This window comes from Centruroides vittatus, unplaced genomic scaffold (genome assembly GCF_030686945.1).
Source record: "Centruroides vittatus isolate TY-2023 unplaced genomic scaffold, ASM3068694v2 contig_784, whole genome shotgun sequence".
In the NCBI taxonomy this organism is placed as follows: Eukaryota; Metazoa; Arthropoda; class Arachnida; order Scorpiones; family Buthidae; genus Centruroides; species Centruroides vittatus.
The window spans coordinates 555,071-573,985 of NW_027122505.1; the positions used below are offsets into that span (position 1 = coordinate 555,071).

Sequence of the window (18,915 nt, forward strand, 5' to 3'; positions counted from 1 at the left end):
TTATTAAATGTAATAACGCCGGCCATGTTTTCTTGTAATTTTTACTTAAAATGTAATATTTTTACTGTGGCACAACACCAGAGGACACTGTTACCTACTTTGCATTTTTTCACGGAGGCAGCAACCTCAAAAGAAAGGTCGTCTCCGAGGGATTGTGTAACTTTGAGAACTGTTGATGGTGTAAACGGCGGAACGAAAGGATAATCAAAGTTTTAACTTTGCAATGTCGTAATTATATTTTTTATTAGTAAATGTAATAACGCCGGCCATGTTTTCTTGTAATTTTTACTTAAAATAAAAATCAAGTTTAAGTCATTTTATTTGACTTTACATCCGTCTGCCACAAATATTGAAGTCGTAATATCTCTAGAAAAGCGTTAAAAGCACACAAAATCATATTAAAATATGTACATTTACAGTAAATGTTATCATAAATCAGTAAATCATCATAAATCCTAGAGAACGAAACACGAAAACATCTGTTTGTGTTGTCGTCTTATTTAGCGGTCTTTAAGTGCTCATTATTGGCGTTTTCCACGGTAGTTCCAATATCTACCATTTGGCGTCGTCGTCGGCGCCACTCTATATTGGTAAATTTAACATAAATTAGTTTATTTTCTACTATCGCTTAAATAATTTTAATAACTGTATTTGTTATTTAACCTTAAAAAGTTATCTTATTTTATAATGTCTTGAAACCACATTCACAAATAAAGAGTCCATGATGTACTGTAAACATCACCAAATTGTAAACATGTACATTTATATGTATGTACTGTACATACATGTATACATGTATTTGTAAATTTAGATTACTTTTTTCTGTACTATATTAAAAACTAAAATTTATTTGTTTGTAAGCTTAAAATAGTTTCTTATTAACCATATATTATTAAAAATACATTTATAAATAAAATACGGAACAGGGAATGGTAATTTGTGGTTTAGCCTAGTGACAAGTAAATTCGACTTACGTCGCCTCTCCTGGAACCAATTACCGATGTAAGGTAAGGTATACCTGTACATCAAACTTTGTAAAAAAGAATTGTAATGGAATGGAATGTAATGGTACACTTAGAAAATTTATACACTTATTTTTCAAACTAAGAATAAAGTGGATTATATTAAAAAATTATAGAATGCTAAAGATTACAATCTTACATAATTTTAATTTTGCTGATATCAATTTTATGTATTATGTTTTTATAACAGTGTAATTATGAATGATAAGTAAACTCATACATATACAATACAATAATATAAACTTGATAGTGTAAATTATACTTAAGTTACCATTGATAAATTTTTAATTTAAGTCTTTATTGACTGTTTTTACATACAAAAATTTGCACATTTACAAACCTGAAGAGAAATAGGATCAAGTGTCATGTCCCAAATATCACTGAGAGTTTCATCTAAAGCATGTTCAATTTCTTTTAATTGAGTTCCATATTCTTCCATAAACTTGCCATATTTTTTCAACTGAACCTCGCCAATAATTTCTAAAAAAGAAAAAAATATATTTTATAATTATGTAAACCAATCAATAATAAAATAATTTTATTTGAATGAAAGTAGAGGTTTTATTAAAATTTCAACATAATTGAAAACCATGCAAATAAAGTTTGGATTAAAGCAATACGCCAACCAAAGCCGAATTATCAGGCTAGAAACGGCTATAATAATAATAATACTAATTTATAAGATAATTTGGTACTAGAGTTAGGCATTAGGTGCCATTTCTTGCTAAAGTTAATAATTATAATTTTAATTAAATAATTTAGAACGAACTGGAAGAAAAGAATCGGCCCGGAGCGGAACTCGAACTTGCAACTCCTGCTTACCGTGCAGACGAGTTGCAGCCTAACTTGTCTGCACGGTGCAAAGAGATGGCACCTAACGCCTAACTCTAGTACCAAATTATCTTATAAAATATTATTATTTTTATAGTTGTTTCTAGCCCAATAATTCGGCTTTGGTTGTTGTATTGCTTTAATGTATATCAGGTTGGCTGTTGAAGTTTGTTTATAAAATTTGGATTATCGAAAAATACTGAATAGTTTTTTGATATTGAATATTATAGATTCTCAAAATTATATTTTGACATATAATAATAGACTAATAGTAGATCCTGATAGACTTTGTGGTGGTTGTAACATGCAAGTGTATGAAACTTGGAAACATGTATTTTTCTACTGTGTGAAACTTGAAGTAAAAAAAAAAAAAAAGTATTTGATAAGATTTAAATCTTGGAAAGATAATTTATTGTATTTTTCAAAAATTGATTACTACTATGTATTTTATTTTGTGTTATCTTATACTAAGTTATTATATTAATTTGTTAAATATTACTAACTTACTTTTAAATGAACAATTATTGTGATATTGTCACAATGCTGGGCTGCAATTTTTAATCGTATTTTTAATTTATTTAATTTAAAATATATGCTCTTCAACTCAAATTAGTAGTGGCTTGCCCCATACATCATACTTTTCCTTTAACGATAGAGTTGTGCTGGTCATCTATCTAACAGCTTTTGGGGGAAAATTTTTGAATTGAAATAACATGACTTTCGATTTTCATTGAAAGTTTGTGTACAGTTAATCAGGGCCTCCTGCCCTTAAGGTTTCCATATCTGGTCTCATCTTTCATCTAACTCCACTCTCAAGTTTAAGGAAAGACAAATGGATGGAATTTATATGTATAGAACAGTGGAAATTTGTCTACAATTTTTTCAAATTTTATCCTAATTATGCAGGATGTTTGGAAAGTCACTGTGCACTTTTCTAATCATGTTTTCACATTATTTCAAAAGATGTGTGGCCCCTACACTCACCAGATCTAAATCCACCAGACTTTTATCTATGGTAGCAGCAAAATCAGCAGTGTATTGAGACTGTCCACACACCTTGGATGATTTGAAAGCAGCGATAACAGTATTCATTATAGTCTTTCAAGCGAGCAGCTGATAGCGATGTTTAGAAACAAAATAAGGAGGATCCAAGCCTGTGTTCATGCTAACAGGGGGCACTTTCAATGTTGTTTATAATTGTCATTCATATTTATCTCCTGTATTCTGTATTGAAACATGTCTGTTAATAAATATATAAGTGCACAGTGACTTTCCGAACACCCTGTAGTTTAACCCCTTGTAACGAACTAAGGTTCTTGCAATAAAGATTATTATTGTTATATTAGAGATTCAGACTGAGTTTTCCTATTTCTATTGCATTTTTCAGTAAGTTTGCAAACATATCTAATCATTTGTTGTTGCAAGCTTGATTTTTTGATGCAACATGATTAGTAGTTTTAAAAAATTGTGTGAAAGAGTAAATACAAATTATGCAGTTAAAAGTAGAACAAATAAAATATAAAATTTTATGATTGTATCTACAATTATCAAAAATTACCAGCCAACAAACTGAATAAAGAAATGAAATTGTTTCCAGTAACTTTTTCACTTTTAACTAACTAGATTATATATTTAACAAAGCTTTAAAAACAAAAAAAAATAGTACTAGTATCTTATTTAAAACTTATTTGATATTACTTGTCATTAACATTAACTCTAAAATCTTTTTTATAATTCAAGAAGAGTACCAATATGAAATTAAAACTGATATTGGAAAACCAAGTACTCACAATTACCTGATAGTAGTGTTGAAACTATACAATAATTTGTATCAGCATCTTTTAAGATTCATTCACATGTAATAAAATCTTCCTTATTCTCCATTTGAATTTGGATAATAATGACAGTTTAAATATCGGTGTAGAAATATCAGCCAATATCTATTCAATATTATCTAAAACTTTGAATTCACTATATTTTAAAAAATTTAACAGTTTCTTTTATTGTAAGAATTAGTGCACACTAATTGAATTAAAAATTTCAGCAATAATTCAAGTTAGTAATGAACAAAGTATTTAAGATAACTTCTTAATAATAAAGTAATGATCTCTGGACAGTATAAAGGCAAGGACTGGTTGATAAACAACAATATTATTGCAATATGAATCTATGAGCACTAAGTTTTAGCTCTACGGAGGACTTATCACACATTATTGATGCTGTCGGAGTAATCACACAGAAGTGGGTAGAGACAGCTGTGTGCATAGTATGCATTTCAGACAGGTCGTCTGTCCCTCCCTCTGTCAATGATGTGTGATAAGTCCTCCCAGAGCCAAAATTTAGTGATGATAGATTCATATTCTAACAAAGACAAAAAGCAAATCACCAAACATTATTGCAATTAAAGTGAGACATACATAGAAATAAAAATCCACTAATGCAGATCACACTATTTTATTTCAGAAAAGATGTTTTATGTTTAGTAGATAATGCCTTTCCACACCAACACACAATATTCTAATCACTCTAATAGACCCAGTTTGGGATAATACTTTTGACTCTTACATATTGATGAATTTAGTCTTTTATACTAAATATCTATTTACTGTTAACAATAAAAATCTTCATTTGAGAAATATTTTTTTTTTTGATTATTTTAATAGTAAATTAAATTTTAGATTCATTTTTAAAAAATTTAATAGAAGAAATATTAAGTTTCATCCATAATCGTAAACTTACAATATTACCTGAAGTAAAATCATAATTAAAGAATCTTTATTTTTCTCCTCTGAACATAATTCTGTCGTCTTTGAAATATTAAAATAAATTCAGTCAGTAATGAATTTTGAAATAAAATCATTTACTTCATATATATGTTTGCAACTACTTTCTAATATCATCTTAATTCTGAATAAACTACACATGCTTAATTACAAAAGGAACAGGATAACATTCTCTTCTTAATCTAATCATTTGTAACTTATTTTTTCTTCCAAAAAAACTGTACAAATAACATGGAATAACAGGCATTCTAAAAGCTGCAAGTAAAAACAATTTATCTGAAAATGAAACACGTCAAGACGTAATATATGGATGGAGAAAAGCAAAAAAATACTTTCAGACCAGAAATTAACACATACGCTCATTTATCTCCTATGATTTACTCGAGAGAGGAATTTATGGGTGTAGTATAGATTACTCCCTATGGAATTTCAGGACTTTGATTATATATTTGAACTCGGGGACAGAGACGAGTTCAACGGTACCCTATTTTTGGACCGGAGACGAAAAAATAAAAAAGTTACCATACTTTTTTAATGCTCTCATGAAGACGGCACCATAGTTGCTAGTACTGCCATCTTGCGGTAAAGTCTGCAAACCGTGACGCCGGACTATGGTCATCTCCAGGAGGGTTAAACACGCGATACGAGAGCGGAGAGAGCGACGCGACTTCCGATCATCGCGCGATCGCCATTTCGGTTAATGTTACTTATGGCAGCGAACATGGCGGCCGTTTCCACTGTTCTGCTCCGACGACTCCGAGGGAGCCGCCAGCACGCCGCCATGTGCTAACACTAGTTATCGATTCACGGTAGTTCTTGAACAAAGTAAAAAAAGGGGGGAAATGTCTACTAAAGGCAATTTTAACGGCAAGCGACGCGACTCCCGATCGCATAGCGAGGCCGACTTAGCGGAGAGCGACGCGACTCCCTATCATCGTGCGATCGCCTGGAAAAAAGTATGATAACTTTTTTATTTTTCGTCTCCGGTCCAAAAGTAGAGTATCGTTGAACTCGTCTCGGTCCCTCAGTTCAGATATATACTCCAAGTCCCAAAATTCCATAGGTGGTAATCTATAGTTATACCCGAATTTATTCGATGTTACAATAAATGGAAACAGCAAAAACTATATCAGGAATTCAGAAAAGTAGTTATTGAAGCATTTCAACAAGAGAATTTTATAATTTTCTCCTATAAAGAAGTATGTAATTTTTATTACACCCAAAAAAAATTCTATTAAATGCTAAAATAAATGGTAACTAAACCATAAAACATCTGTTTCATCTTCAGGATTCTACTTACCAATACAAACAATTTTCATAAAATTTAAAAGGTTGGCTTTCACATTCCTCCTAGTAAATAAAATCCCAAAGATAAAAATTTAAAAACAAGTAGTTAAAAATGAAACAGTTTGACGTAAAGACTTCTAAAACATTAAAGTTTTCTTTCTTTTGCAAAATTAAAGTACCTTCTTACTTTTATTCCCAAACTTATATTTCAAATTTTGCTTACTCAACCACTAAATATAAAAGTTTAGTTTTGGTGCTTGCCATTTAATCGATATTTAATTAAAACCACTTTCTTTCTTAGATTTTACATACGAATCCATCACGAACAAAACTTGAATATAAAACCGTAATTATAATAATTCTCACATAATAAAACTATTTGGCAAATCAGACTATTTCCCTATAATCTTGCATACTCATTTATTAAACTTGCATATACTACCGTTACATTCATTAATTCCAGTTTACACAGGCAGAGATATTAAAAGCTTTTTGGATTTTCTCTTAAATTACTTTTGTATAAGAACATGATTCCGATCAAATAATACTTTTTAACAAAATGCAAGTTAATATATTAAATTTAATAATAATAAAGAAAGAGTGGCTTTGAATGAGGGGGATGCACCACCAGGGGGTATTTGTTTCAGCGTAACTGTATCAGAACAAATTACATTTTAAAGTATTATCGAATGAAATTTTTATAATAAATGCATAAGCAATTTCTTATATGTCTCAATAATTCAACTAATAAAACATTTTATAGAAAATCATCCGTAACTTCCTTGTTACATTAGAAACATTTAATCAGCAGGGGGGTGGAACAAACAAACACATCACGAGGAAACGATCTGTCGGAGATTTAATGCGTCCCTCATTCTTATTGGTTACAAATGTGAAAATAATCCCGTATCAGCTAATAAAAACGTCTCTTACAACAACACACCTGTTTTAATTGTTTACATAATGCAAATTGTCTTTCCTTTATTTTTTTGTCGAAAGTAATGACACATTTAAAAAGTTCTGGTAGACTTACTGACTATATCTTCGTCTATTCTGTCGAAATTCCATTCTTTAGTTTCTACAGCCATGACTACAACGCCTCTTTCTCCACTTGTTTCTCCGTTACCATTCCACCGTGGCGCCACCACAAGCGGTTTTATTTCGTATCACATGATATTATTTAAATTTAAAATTTGTCATTTTTAAACAGTTATTTTAATTATGTATTTATATAAATTGATTCGAAATTAATAATATAAACGTAATAAGGTTTATTAATATCGTCGCAAAAAAAAATATTATTCGTAGACATCGAAATGTGCGTTATATTATAAATTTTGATTTAAATTTATTTTAAAAATCATAGAAATAACAAAATAATATAAAGTATAATTAAATGTATAACATATAACATTTTAAGGCAAGATTTAAGCCCCGAATGAGGGGGGTGGTCCCTCCAGATATGTCGGACCTCGTCCTTTACCACCCGGCCGCCCCGTTGTGGGCCTGGCCGAAGCCATAATGGGCTTGATAAAAACGGAGCCCTCTTAGTGCCCACAGGTCGGAAAGAGTTTTTAAAAAAAAAAAAAAAAAAAAAAAACTTGCTTAAAGTTCAAACGTCAAATCTATACTGCGACCTTGGAATGCACAACTCAACATGGCGACTGCCGCGATACATCACGGTATCGTGTCCTGACCTTATGTTTATAAACCTTGATTTATTCAAGGTCTACAAACACAAGATCAGGACACCAATGTTTCCTATGAAGTCGCCATATTGGATCTTTAGTTCCAAGGTCACTGTATAGATTTCATGCTATGTGCGTGCAGTAAACTGTACATTCCTTCGAGTTCGAGCCACAGAATTCCTTTTATCATTTCAAATAGAGTATTTATTCATTTGATGGTTACTCTGACACATAATTAAAGACTTTAACTAAGTAGGTTTCATAATAAAAAGCTATGTCAATAGTAGTATAATAAAGTACGAGGATAAATTTATTTAGTTTTGAAATGCAAAATTAAAGAAGAAATTTGGAGATATTTGTTAAAATAAGAATATATTTAGTTTTCTATATTCACATGCACTTTTACATTACCTTGGTGATGGTTGCCTTGTTTCATTATTACACATATTTAATTGTTTGTATTATTAGAAACATCATAGTTTTTAACAAACCAAGACACTAGAAAAGTAAACGGACGTCATTACTAGCATCCCAAATGCGTTTAAGTGCACTGAAGTTGAAATTTAAAAGTTTACAAAAAAAAAAAAAAAAAAAAACCGTCGAAGCTCTATTGAAGTTAGTCAACTAAAGCCGTCTGTCTGAATGAAAAGTGGCCATTTTTGGACTACCTAACACTATATATGAAGGAGGATATTTTAAAACACGGATGTAATTTCTCCCAATTATCCTTTCGCACCACCGATTATTCGTTTTATAAGTAAATTTTGGCATTCATGTGTATATTTTAATGGAAACATCTGCATATCGATTCTTCATCCTCCGAGAAATGATCGTCAAAGCGGAGAACCTTCCTGCGAATAATGGAATTCAATCGAAAATGTGAATCGAGAACAATCTTACTGAGTGTTATTTCACTTTTGAATGTACCAAATATTAACGAGGTTGAGGCCGAAGTTTTAAACGCGAAAACGTATACGTCGGACGTTCGGCGCCGCTTTCCTGTAAGCGTAGAAGTTTGACAATGGTGTTTGGATAGTCAGTGTAATCAGACGGACGGATGGCCGAGCGGTCAAGGTGGCAGTCTACCACTCCGGGATCGAATCGGAACGGGTCGAAAAATCCCCAGGAATTTTTCGGGGGGTGGTCCGTTCGGATATGTCGGGCCCCGTCCCTCACCACTCGGTCGCCCCATTGTGGGCCTGGCCGAACCCATAATGGCCGTCTATAAGAGGCCCTCTTAGTGCCCACAGGGCGGAAAGAGTTTTAAAAAGAAAAAAAAAGTCAGTGTAATCATGCTCGACATTCAAAACGCCATTGTCAAACTTCTACACTTACAGGAAAGCGGCGCCGAACGTCCGACGTACACGTTTTCGCGTTTAAAACTTCGGCCTCAACCTCGCTATTAATTCACGAGTTAGTGTAGATGGTTCTAACATGTATCAAAAATGGAAAGAATCAAAAGGATCGGAAAAAGAATGTGAAGAAATCATTAAAAAAAACACAAGTTTCAGAAGTAAAACAGATGCTGAAATAGATAAAGTCGTAATTCCATTTGCAATAGAAGAATATTGTACTAAACACAATGCATTTTATTTCACAACTTTATACTCGATTTCGATGAAAATATTGACGAAGAGAAAGAAGTTAATACAAATGGAGAATGTGGCAATAAAAGTGAAAAAAATCAAAATAAAAATTTTAAATAATTCATTATTACATTCTACTGAGAATGCTCCAATATGCAAAACAAAAAGTAATTTGCTTGGGTTGGAAAGCAAGAAAAAGAAAAAAATTCAAAAATACTTTCGCAGTAAATTTTTATTGTATTATAATTGTTAATAAATGGATAAATGATTGAAAATAGAAAATGTCTAATTACTCTACCTCTCTCTGCAAAATTCGAATATATTTTATAATTATGTTTATAGTATATTAAAACAAAACTACCGGTACTACTCGCATAACTATATTTCAATGGAAACAGGGACAACTTTACACGTTGCCCCATCTGAAGGATTCTAGACAAACGATGGAAGGAATGTTGCTGTTTTAGTGCGTAGGATAATTACCTCAAACATTTTTGTTCAGAGAAATTTTTGTGGAGAATCCCCGATACCTGCTTCGTTTTTTTAATGTGATCTTTGTGCCAGTGGCCTAGTGGATAACACCACTGAACACTTGTAGTTTGGTTGTGGATTCAAGTCTCACCAACGGACTGGACACGTGGAGTTTTTCGAGTTTTCTTCACTTTAGTAACACCTAAAGGTATATACCTATAAGGTACCTATAGGGTATAGGTAATAGGCTATAGGGTATAGGTAACTGGCCCCTAAAGGTACCTATAGGAGCCAGTTTCCCATAAAAATCCTCCTGGGAGGCATCCACTTCGGCAGAGTGCTCACGTGTCGGGTCGTCGTAATCAAATAAACCTTCTGTATTTATTTGAGTTTTTTTCATTTGTTTATTTAAGACTATTCATACTTATAATCATAAAATATGTAAACTCACAAAGTAAATAAATCTGTGATTTTTATATGGGTCGGCATGAAACAAATATACAAGTGAAATAATATAAACTGAGTGGAAGGAATTTCAGGAAGGTCAATTTTAAAACGTGAAAACAAAAGTTTTCATTCATAAAATAAAAATCATGGAAAAGCCGCAGAGATATTTAACCGGTACGAAACATGTCATGTTGAAAGAATGTCATTATCGGCCCCTTGTATGATTGGCGAATTTCGTCAGGAACGAATTCGATCGTCAGTCGAAGAATCTCGTCTTTTCCCACAAAAATGGGGCATTCCAAATACACGAAGCCAATTTCGTTGCAATAAACTGTTTCGCTTTCTACTCAGTTTTCTACAAAATTCTTGTATCCATTTAATTTTACAGGCACGGTTCTTCTGTGGTAATGACTTACGGGGAGGAAGTTTCAGTGTAATCACGAAACAATCGTCCATTATGGATATTTCTGTGTTGAATATCATGCGTTTGTTTTTACTATTGTTCGTGTACGGCACGCGTTTTAAATATCTGAACCAGTTTGAACTTAAACTTCTATTCCTTCTATGTCTCAACTTTGAAAATCTTTCGGGGTAATTTGTAGGCATGTTGCCCGTTAAACCAGAGCGAATGCTTTCTTTTTCCTCGTCGAGAACCCCGTATACACGTATAATATTTATAGTTTTTGAAGCGATGTCGCATTTGTATAAATTCGAATTTTAAAAAACTCAACAACGAGTTGCGCAATTTTCCTGACTATTGTGAACTTTTATATTAAACTGAATTTTCAAGACAATTTTCATGTATTTTTCACTGTGTGAATGAGGAAATGACGTATTATATCATCTTTCCTTGAAAATTTCCGTTTGCAGTGATCACAAGCAAATGGCTTTTCTCCTGTGTGAATGCGAAGACGTTTTACTAGATGTTGTCTTTGTGTAAAGCTCCATTTACAATGGTAGCAGGTAAAAGGTTTCTCTCCAGAATGAATTCTGACATGCTTTAGTAAATTGGACTTGTCATCGAACTTTTATCGCAGAACTGACAAGAGAATGACTTTTTTCCAGTGTAAATCCTCCGATGATAATATAATTCATACTGCCAACGGAATGCTTTTCCATAATTTTCACAGAGAAACTTCTTTGCATTTTCATTCACGAAATCTACAGAAAAGTCAAACAATGTTAAATTTGAATTTAAACATTGAAAATAAATCAATTACTGTATAATAAACTAGCAGATGAGCCCGGCGTTGCTCGGACAAAAATTAACGATAACAAAGATTAAGATTATTACATTATAGCCGATCTTACCTGTTTTCAACGGGTACAAGAATTAGGTTCCCCTCTTCTGAGACTAATTAGAAAATTTTTAGATATGTGTTTACCACACTGGGATAACGATAATTAAGACTCACCGCAACCACTAACCGTTGCGTAGTACTGTGATGAATAACGAACGTTTTCATAACCCTGTCTGGGTTCTTCTTCAGGTTTACTTAAATTCAAAAATAAGCTGGATCTTCCAGAGTCATTCATAAATATGAATTCGAACATTGAGACGAAGAGTTCGAATAAAGCGAACATATGCCCCATATCAACTTTGAATATGATGGAGCACTAAATATCGTTGAGAATTTTTAGAAGGGTCTAAAAATATCTTCGATTTCCCGCAAAAATGCAAAAAAATGGCATCTAAAATAGTACAATTGAAGCCAAGTTCTTCGGGGTAATCTTTAAGATATATAAATTTTAAATAAGTATTCTGAAAGACCATATGTATAAGTCGAGAACTGCAAAATCTCAAAAATAAATCAAATATATTAATGATCTATAAAGTGATGTTATCCTCCAATTATTTTTCTTCTCATAACGTTGGAGGGAGATGAATAGTTCTGTTTGAATAGAAAGAAAATTTACATCTAACGAAGGTGACAAAAGGTGACTCAAAACCTTTCAGTCAAGTTTTTCGACTTACGAGATCAACAGAAACTGCTTCCTATTTTAAATGTAATAAAATATTCATTAATTTCAGGAAATCCATTTATATTTTCACTAGTTTATCGAATTAAATGTTTGAAATATCCTACCTAATCAAGGTAAAAAAACGAGTATTTGCTCGGAAAGATTCCACGTGAAACGTTCATCTCACCTCATAAATTCAATATTATCGTTGTCGGCATTTCTCTTCCTTGCATAAATCTCCTTCCTTTCCTAATTACAAAAGTCGTAATCTATTCTTTAATTCCAATCACAGCCGAATAGTGTATATGTTGTTATATTGTAGTTCTTTAAAGAACTACAATATAACAAAAAAGAGGTAAAGAACTGCGCATTTCTCTTTCTGAAAATGTGAACAAAGTGTGAGATGGCGGCTAAAAGCGCCCCCTAAGTCAGGTTCTGACACCATTTGCGATTAGATCCGCAGGAAACCGCTTCTAAACAACATCTAGATTTATTTAACTGGATTATATAAAATTCTAGATTACATAGAGACTGATAACAAGATAATATAAGGTGTAATATTTCAATTACGCACTTATCAAGCTACATCTATCGACGGCCTTTTCTTAATCCTGACACTATTTTATAAACTATTTCCGCCTAACCGCGTGTCAGAGAGAGGGCGAGTGTGTGTGTTTACATTTGTTAGCGGGCTGAAAAATCATGAAGCGGGCCTCGATGATACCCTGTCTTCAGGATGCAAGCTTTTGTCTTCAAATGACGATAATTTTTTGATGGTAAACGTTTACCATAAAAAAGTTATCGTCATTTGAATTTATTATGGAGACGGCTACTGGATTGGTTGGGATCAACTGAAGTGGAACTGGACGGCTGAACTGGACTGAGGCACAACCAGACTGGACTGGAAGACTAACTGAACTGGATGACATTTTCGACCTTTTATAAGGTTTGGTCTGCTTCCTGAGACAAGGTGACTCCGAAAAAGGTAATATCGGACGGAAACTCTATTGTTATCCAATCTGAATTTTCACTTTTTCCCGTGGTAAGTTGCCTCTCCAGGAAGAGTAGGAGTAGTTGAAAGGAAAGTGTTATCATTCACAAAAATCTCGCCAATTCCTCGTCACTTTTTTAAAAAATTTCGCTTTTGTTAACATTAAATAAACTTTCTAAAACATTTAAAGAGCGATTTTTAGCCGGGGATCTCACAAAAGTAGAGACAGAAGATAGATTATGTTCAACACTTAAACCCTTTGTCCAATCTGAATCTAATTTTTTATGCTTACTCTCTGGGACTCTGGGGAAAATATATATGAAATCCGGACTGCTCACTCTTCCCCTGATTTGATCTTCTCGATACGTCGCGATAAACGTAACAATTGTAACCTTGTTCGTAGTGAAGAACGCATTAGTAGTTCCGACCGGAACTGTCTCGACACTCGGTGTGGAACTGTACCTCGTACTTTCAAGTCCACCTCTACTATATTCACCAGATGCACAGACCTGCAGTATAACGTTAGGCCACGAGCCTCTTGTTTTGGTTAAAACAAAAACTGAGAGGCAGAGACCCATCTGTGCAGAATCCTATCCACCTGAATATGTAAGAGATCGGTCTAACCCAGGGGTGGCCAACATACGGCCCGCGTAATGGGTTCATGCGGCCCGCGATTAATTTTTCAATATTAGCTATTTAACTTTCAATAATTGGTCGAATGGATGATTCGCGATACTTCTTCATTTTTCATCTTCCGTTGAAGAGGTCTAACCTCTTCAACTGGGTTCAGTAGCCGCCTCCTACTCCTATTAAATTCTGGAAACCGTCATCACTCATGTAAAATCCATGCAGTCTCTGTAACTCTGACCAGAGTTTGACTGACAACAAATTTGGGGTATATATACCTAATATAAGCACATATGTATACCTTGTGTATATATATCGCCGGCTGGGTGGACCAAGAGATTAACGTAACAGACTATTCTGATCTAAGATAGACTCGGGGAGGTGGAAAAAACGTCAGAAATTATTCCAGGGTGGTATGTCCACACTACCAGCTCACCCAATTTGTGCGCCAGCTCGGAACCACAATGGGTTTGAGAAAAGCCCTCTTAGGGTTCACGGGACAGAAAGAATAAAAAAATCACGGCAGCCTGCGACCCAAACCGATCAGTTACTTTCAAATGAGAAGTTATAAAACGCAAATCGCGGAGAACCAAATGCCAGTTCTGTATGGGCTACTCAGTTGTTCACGTCTGTTAGGCCAGTGATTTTAAAGAAAAATTAGAAGATTGAAGGCGAAGTGGATCTGTTTTCGAGTTGAATTGCCAGCGAACAACGTGAACAGAGTGAATGCCCGTCTCGGACATCCAGGCATTCACTCTGGTGCATCTAGAAATATATAATTTATAAGCGTACTGCTTTGTTTACAGTAAATAATACAATGAAAACAATTTCTACACTTAAAATTTTATTTTGTACAGCAGGAGATGTCGTACAGATATTTTATTTCGATACTGGAACATTGTCGGCTTTCACGCACCCCAATAAATTTCCTTTAGGATCGAATGCTTGCACTGTTATTGTTACCTTCGCATCAGGTAACTGAAAAATAACATTATATCATCAGCATTTTTGACGTTTCTCGTCTAACCATATAAGTGATACAGTATTATATGAATAAAATTGGAATAGAATTAAAGAGAAATATTAAATGCACTATTCTAAGTAATGGACAAATAGACTAATAAACTTTTTTCCGATAGGATCAGACAACGTAACACATGGGCAATCTGCGAAAGTTGATGCCTCCCGGGAGGACTTTACACGAGAAACTGGCCCTTCATAAAGAAAATCCGGAAAACTCTTCTTAGCCAGTCTGTTGGTCATATACAAACCTAGTGAATTCAGTGGTTTTACTTAACTAAAAGTTTTAAGATTTTCCTGTTAATTTTGAATCAGTTCCTTAAGATTATTAAATTTGTGCCCACCACTGGCCGAGTGGATAAAACCACTGAACTCTGGTAGTTGTGGTCCTGGATTCATGCATGTTCAACTGCTAACCAAGTGGAGTTTGCCGGGATTTCTTTATTAGTAACACCTAAATAGGGGCCAGTTTCTCATTAAAAACCCCTCAGCTGATCGCCCATGTGTCGCGTTGCCATACACGAATAAAAACTAAACTGAACTTTAAATGAACATTTACACCAATATGATTTTAATAAATTAAAATCTCATATACTTGTAATATTAATTCAGATATGTTAAACTATAAAAGGAAAACCTTAAAATATAATTACCAGTGGCACACTTGGGGTCTCGACTACAAGATGTCGAACCTGTACATTTCCAGGTTTGATAGGACATCGTTTACAAGGTTGGCCATTAATTAAGCAATCAACAGAACCTTCTTTTACTATTTTACATACATCGAAACTGTTAAAAGAAAAAAAAAATATATTAAAATTTTTATTTTATCGAAAATTTATTGATGAAGTAAAGCGTACACACCAGAATTTTTCATAATTCGAGCAAGAAAGTGTGAAAAGTATATATGTAACACTGACTTCTACTTTGGTGCCTTCTTGAACATTCATTAAAGATTTGGCATCAAAATTTATAGTTACGTTATTTCCAATTTTTATGGGTAAGTGGTCGACACTTAAATGACTCATGGAGAAATTCTGTGCTGCTGAAGCTGCAACAATAGCATTTCTTGATTATAATTGAAATCAAATGTAAAAATTAATTAAATAAAGAATTCGATACTTACAGCAGTTGTGTGTGACAATATTTTCTGCAAGAGCTACAGTCAGAAAAGCTAACTGTATTATGACAAATCTTATCATCCTTACCTTCTAACAGTAACTGTGAATATTAGCAATTAATGTCTACCCAGCTTCTAGCAGATACTTTCACGTATCAGCTTCTTTTATATGTTTTCATTCTGTAAAAATCAACATTTGGTGTCAATTTTAACAGATGTTTTATGACGTTTCGTTTGATAATGTTTTAATCTTATAAAATGACATTAAAGTAATTTATAAAATAAAATATATATATATAAATGATATAGAGAGTAGATATATACATATAAATAAAAGATAAATATATATTTTTGTTCAAAATCATTATATATTATTATAAATTATGTAAATTCCCTACAGATTTTGTACAAATAAAAAGAAAAAACTCCATTTTTGCGCCAATTATAATACATTTTGTACGATGGCCGTACGACTGAAGAGATTAAGGCTTCAGCATGTTGCTCTGGAGGATCCGAGATCGAATTTGGGTGGTCGAAATGCTCCAGGAATTTTTCCTTACGTGATCCATCCCGAATCTGTCGGCCCCGTTCTTCATTATCATGTTGCCTTGTTGGGCTAGCCCACAATGGAGATGTAGGCTTAATAAGGCCTTTTCAATCATGCCTGAAATAGGCATCATTAAAAAGGCCCTTATAGTGCATACAGGGCGGAAACAAAGAGAAACATCTTATGCGTAAAAAATAATCTTTAATGAAGATTAATATATAATAATGTAATTGTTAATCGAATGTTTAAATTTTTAAACATTTTTTCCATGTTAATGTATAATATATTGCGTTATCCTTTAATTATAATTATTAATTATATACAGGGCTCTAACTAGTGCTTTAACTAGGTAGAGGCACAGGGTCCAGGACAAAGTCGGTCCTGAAATATCAAAAAATAGCCAGTATTATATTTTTATTTTCAAATTTTAAATATTGTTGCCGTTGGGGACGATTTCTTAACGATTTTAATCAAAGATTAAACAAATAGCCACCATTTCTATCGTATTGTTTTGGAACATATTGTTTTGACATCGTACTGCAACATTTTATAAAGCTATTTTTATGTATAATAAATGCAATGAAATAAATAATTGTAATAAATGCTTTTGGGGCACCCGTAACTGTGAGGCCCGGGCCAAATGACATTTCTGGCCTCTTCTGTGATAGGGTCCGATTATATATCTCAAAAGATATATTTAATTTCTCCTGTAATTTCAGGAGAAATTAAATATATTTATCAGTATTTTATCTATAGATGTTGTAATCCTACAGTATAAAAGTATTATTATTAAACTATAGCCCATTTTCATAGCTTTAAAACATATTGGAATCTTTATGAATTGTTTAAAATTCTAACTGGTTTATACTATTAAATATTTAAATATATAAGTTTTTAAAATATTATAATAATAATAAATTTCAAATACAATATTATGCCCTCAATCGTTATGATTAAATTCGTATGTTTATACAGGATGCCATAAAGTATTTCGATCAACTAACATCGATATCGGGAGCGCGGAAAGCAAAGAATCCGTTGAAACTTATACAGGATAAGTAAAGGGTGACACGTGCTCGCGATACACAGTGCCGTCTTTAGGGCAGGGCCTACGGGGCCCCCAGGCCGTGGAGGGTCCCCAATCCGAAAGTAATAAAGTTACAAATAAAAAATAGGTTAACTGAAATAGTTTAACTGAAGTTTGATTATAATTAAAAACTCAATGATTAATATATTAACCTAATTTTTAAAATAATAATTTTTGTTATTCTTAGAGTAAGAAAACTTAAAAATCGTATATACTCCACGGGAGGAAACAAATAATGCATCCCTAAGTCTGTAATATACTACTGTTTCCTTAAGGGGCCCCATCTTGGTCCTAGCCCAGGGCCCATTGCGTTCTAAAGATGGCACTGGCGATACACAAAAATAGGAGTAGAACATGTGTCACGGTTACGATTAGTTTAACCGTAACTCGAAAATTTCCAATACAAATACCGGGAGTTCACGATTTAACTAGACTCTGCGTGACGGAAAAAACCATAGTGTTGGAATGGTGTGTGCAGAACGAAAAATAAGAGAGATATCGATGTTTTAACAATGAAAAGCGGGTGAGCCAATATCTACGGACACGTTGGAACCAATACGAGAAAAAGTTTAACTCATGGGTATTGATTTAATGCCCATATATTCCAGTTTAATTCCACATTTGAATACTCTTCGAATATAATTTTGGCCAGCGTGTTCTACTAAACTTCCATTTCCACTACTGTATTTAGTTTCGATGACAAAATGTAACTTTTCCAAAAAGTAGGAGTCTTGAAATTTCCACGTGGTATTTCAGGATTTTCCAGAAATCACATTTGACCACCATGGGGAGGAAGGTGTTTAATTAAAACCAAGGTGTATAGAAATAAGTCTGGACACGATTCCGTGATCCTTTGCGGTAGCAGACATTTTTGGGCTTATCGATAGAGTATACCCTACACGAGGTTCCGAGGTTATTTAAGTGCTCAAAAAGTGAACGAATGGGTTATTGTGGCACCAAATTGTAAAAGTAAATCTTCGGATGTTAGATTATTTAGATTTCCTGCATATAAGCAAATTGGTGCAGAACTGCAGACGGAATAAATGACAGCGATCTGAACATTTTAAACTGGTACAATTACAGATGTGAATGACACTGTTGAGATCTTAAGAGCCGTAGAGCATGCCCATAGGAGCAGAAAAAGAACCATACCTTCGCGAGATATAGACCCTCGAAATCAGACGCACGCGATCGGGAATCGCGACGCGCACCGCGCGCTCGAGACTATCGCGTTTAACTATTTATCCCATGCGACTATGACAGCTTCGAGTAGATTATTTGACTGTTCTGGAGTACTTGATGTTATATAGTCTTAAGGAGTGGGGCAGGCAATACCCGGGCGCCTAGATCCGAGCGAAAGCGAGCACCGAAGTGCATGACGACATGCACGTGTCGGTCAAGGCCTTGACGACGCAGAGCATGGAGAATAGGCAGTAGTACTGATTC

The 18,915-nt window shown here is 33.6% G+C and overlaps 2 protein-coding genes across 4 annotated transcripts in view; both read right to left on the reverse strand.

The window, feature by feature from the left end:
- SWIP (strumpellin and WASH-interacting protein) overlaps positions 1–7,070 on the reverse strand; it is a 59,842-nt gene extending 52,772 nt beyond the window's left edge. For all 3 annotated transcript variants that reach the window (XM_067277948.1, XM_067277947.1, XM_067277946.1), the window contains exons 1-2: positions 6,957–7,070; positions 1,363–1,502 (exon numbers count right to left, since the gene is read on the reverse strand). In XM_067277948.1, coding sequence (XP_067134049.1) covers positions 1,363–1,502; positions 6,957–7,011 — 195 coding nt within the window. In that variant the 5' untranslated portion in view covers positions 7,012–7,070. The remainder of the gene's footprint in view (positions 1–1,362; positions 1,503–6,956) is intronic.
- Positions 7,071–14,522: 7,452 nt separating this feature from the next.
- On the reverse strand, positions 14,523–15,985 carry LOC136981613 (uncharacterized). Its single transcript, XM_067277935.1, has 4 exons — positions 15,842–15,985; positions 15,580–15,766; positions 15,369–15,504; positions 14,523–14,673 (listed from the first exon to the last, which is right to left on the reverse strand). Exons 1-4 carry the CDS (start codon positions 15,915–15,917, stop codon positions 14,575–14,577), a joined length of 498 nt encoding a protein of 165 aa, XP_067134036.1. The 5' UTR covers positions 15,918–15,985; the 3' UTR covers positions 14,523–14,574.
- Positions 15,986–18,915: the final 2,930 nt, after the last annotated feature.

Excerpts from the sequence above, each read along its gene's own strand:
- LOC136981613 (XM_067277935.1), bottom strand. The coding sequence starts at position 15,917 with ATGATAAGATTTGTCATAATACAGTTAGCTTTTCTGACTGTAGCTCTT. Across the intron at positions 15,767-15,841 it reads TATTGTCACACACAACTGCT|CTTCAGCAGCACAGAATTTC; the intron begins GTAAGTATCGAA and ends CTATTGTTGCAG. Across the intron at positions 14,674-15,368 it reads AGACCCCAAGTGTGCCACTG|TTACCTGATGCGAAGGTAAC; the intron begins GTAATTATATTT and ends GTTATTTTTCAG.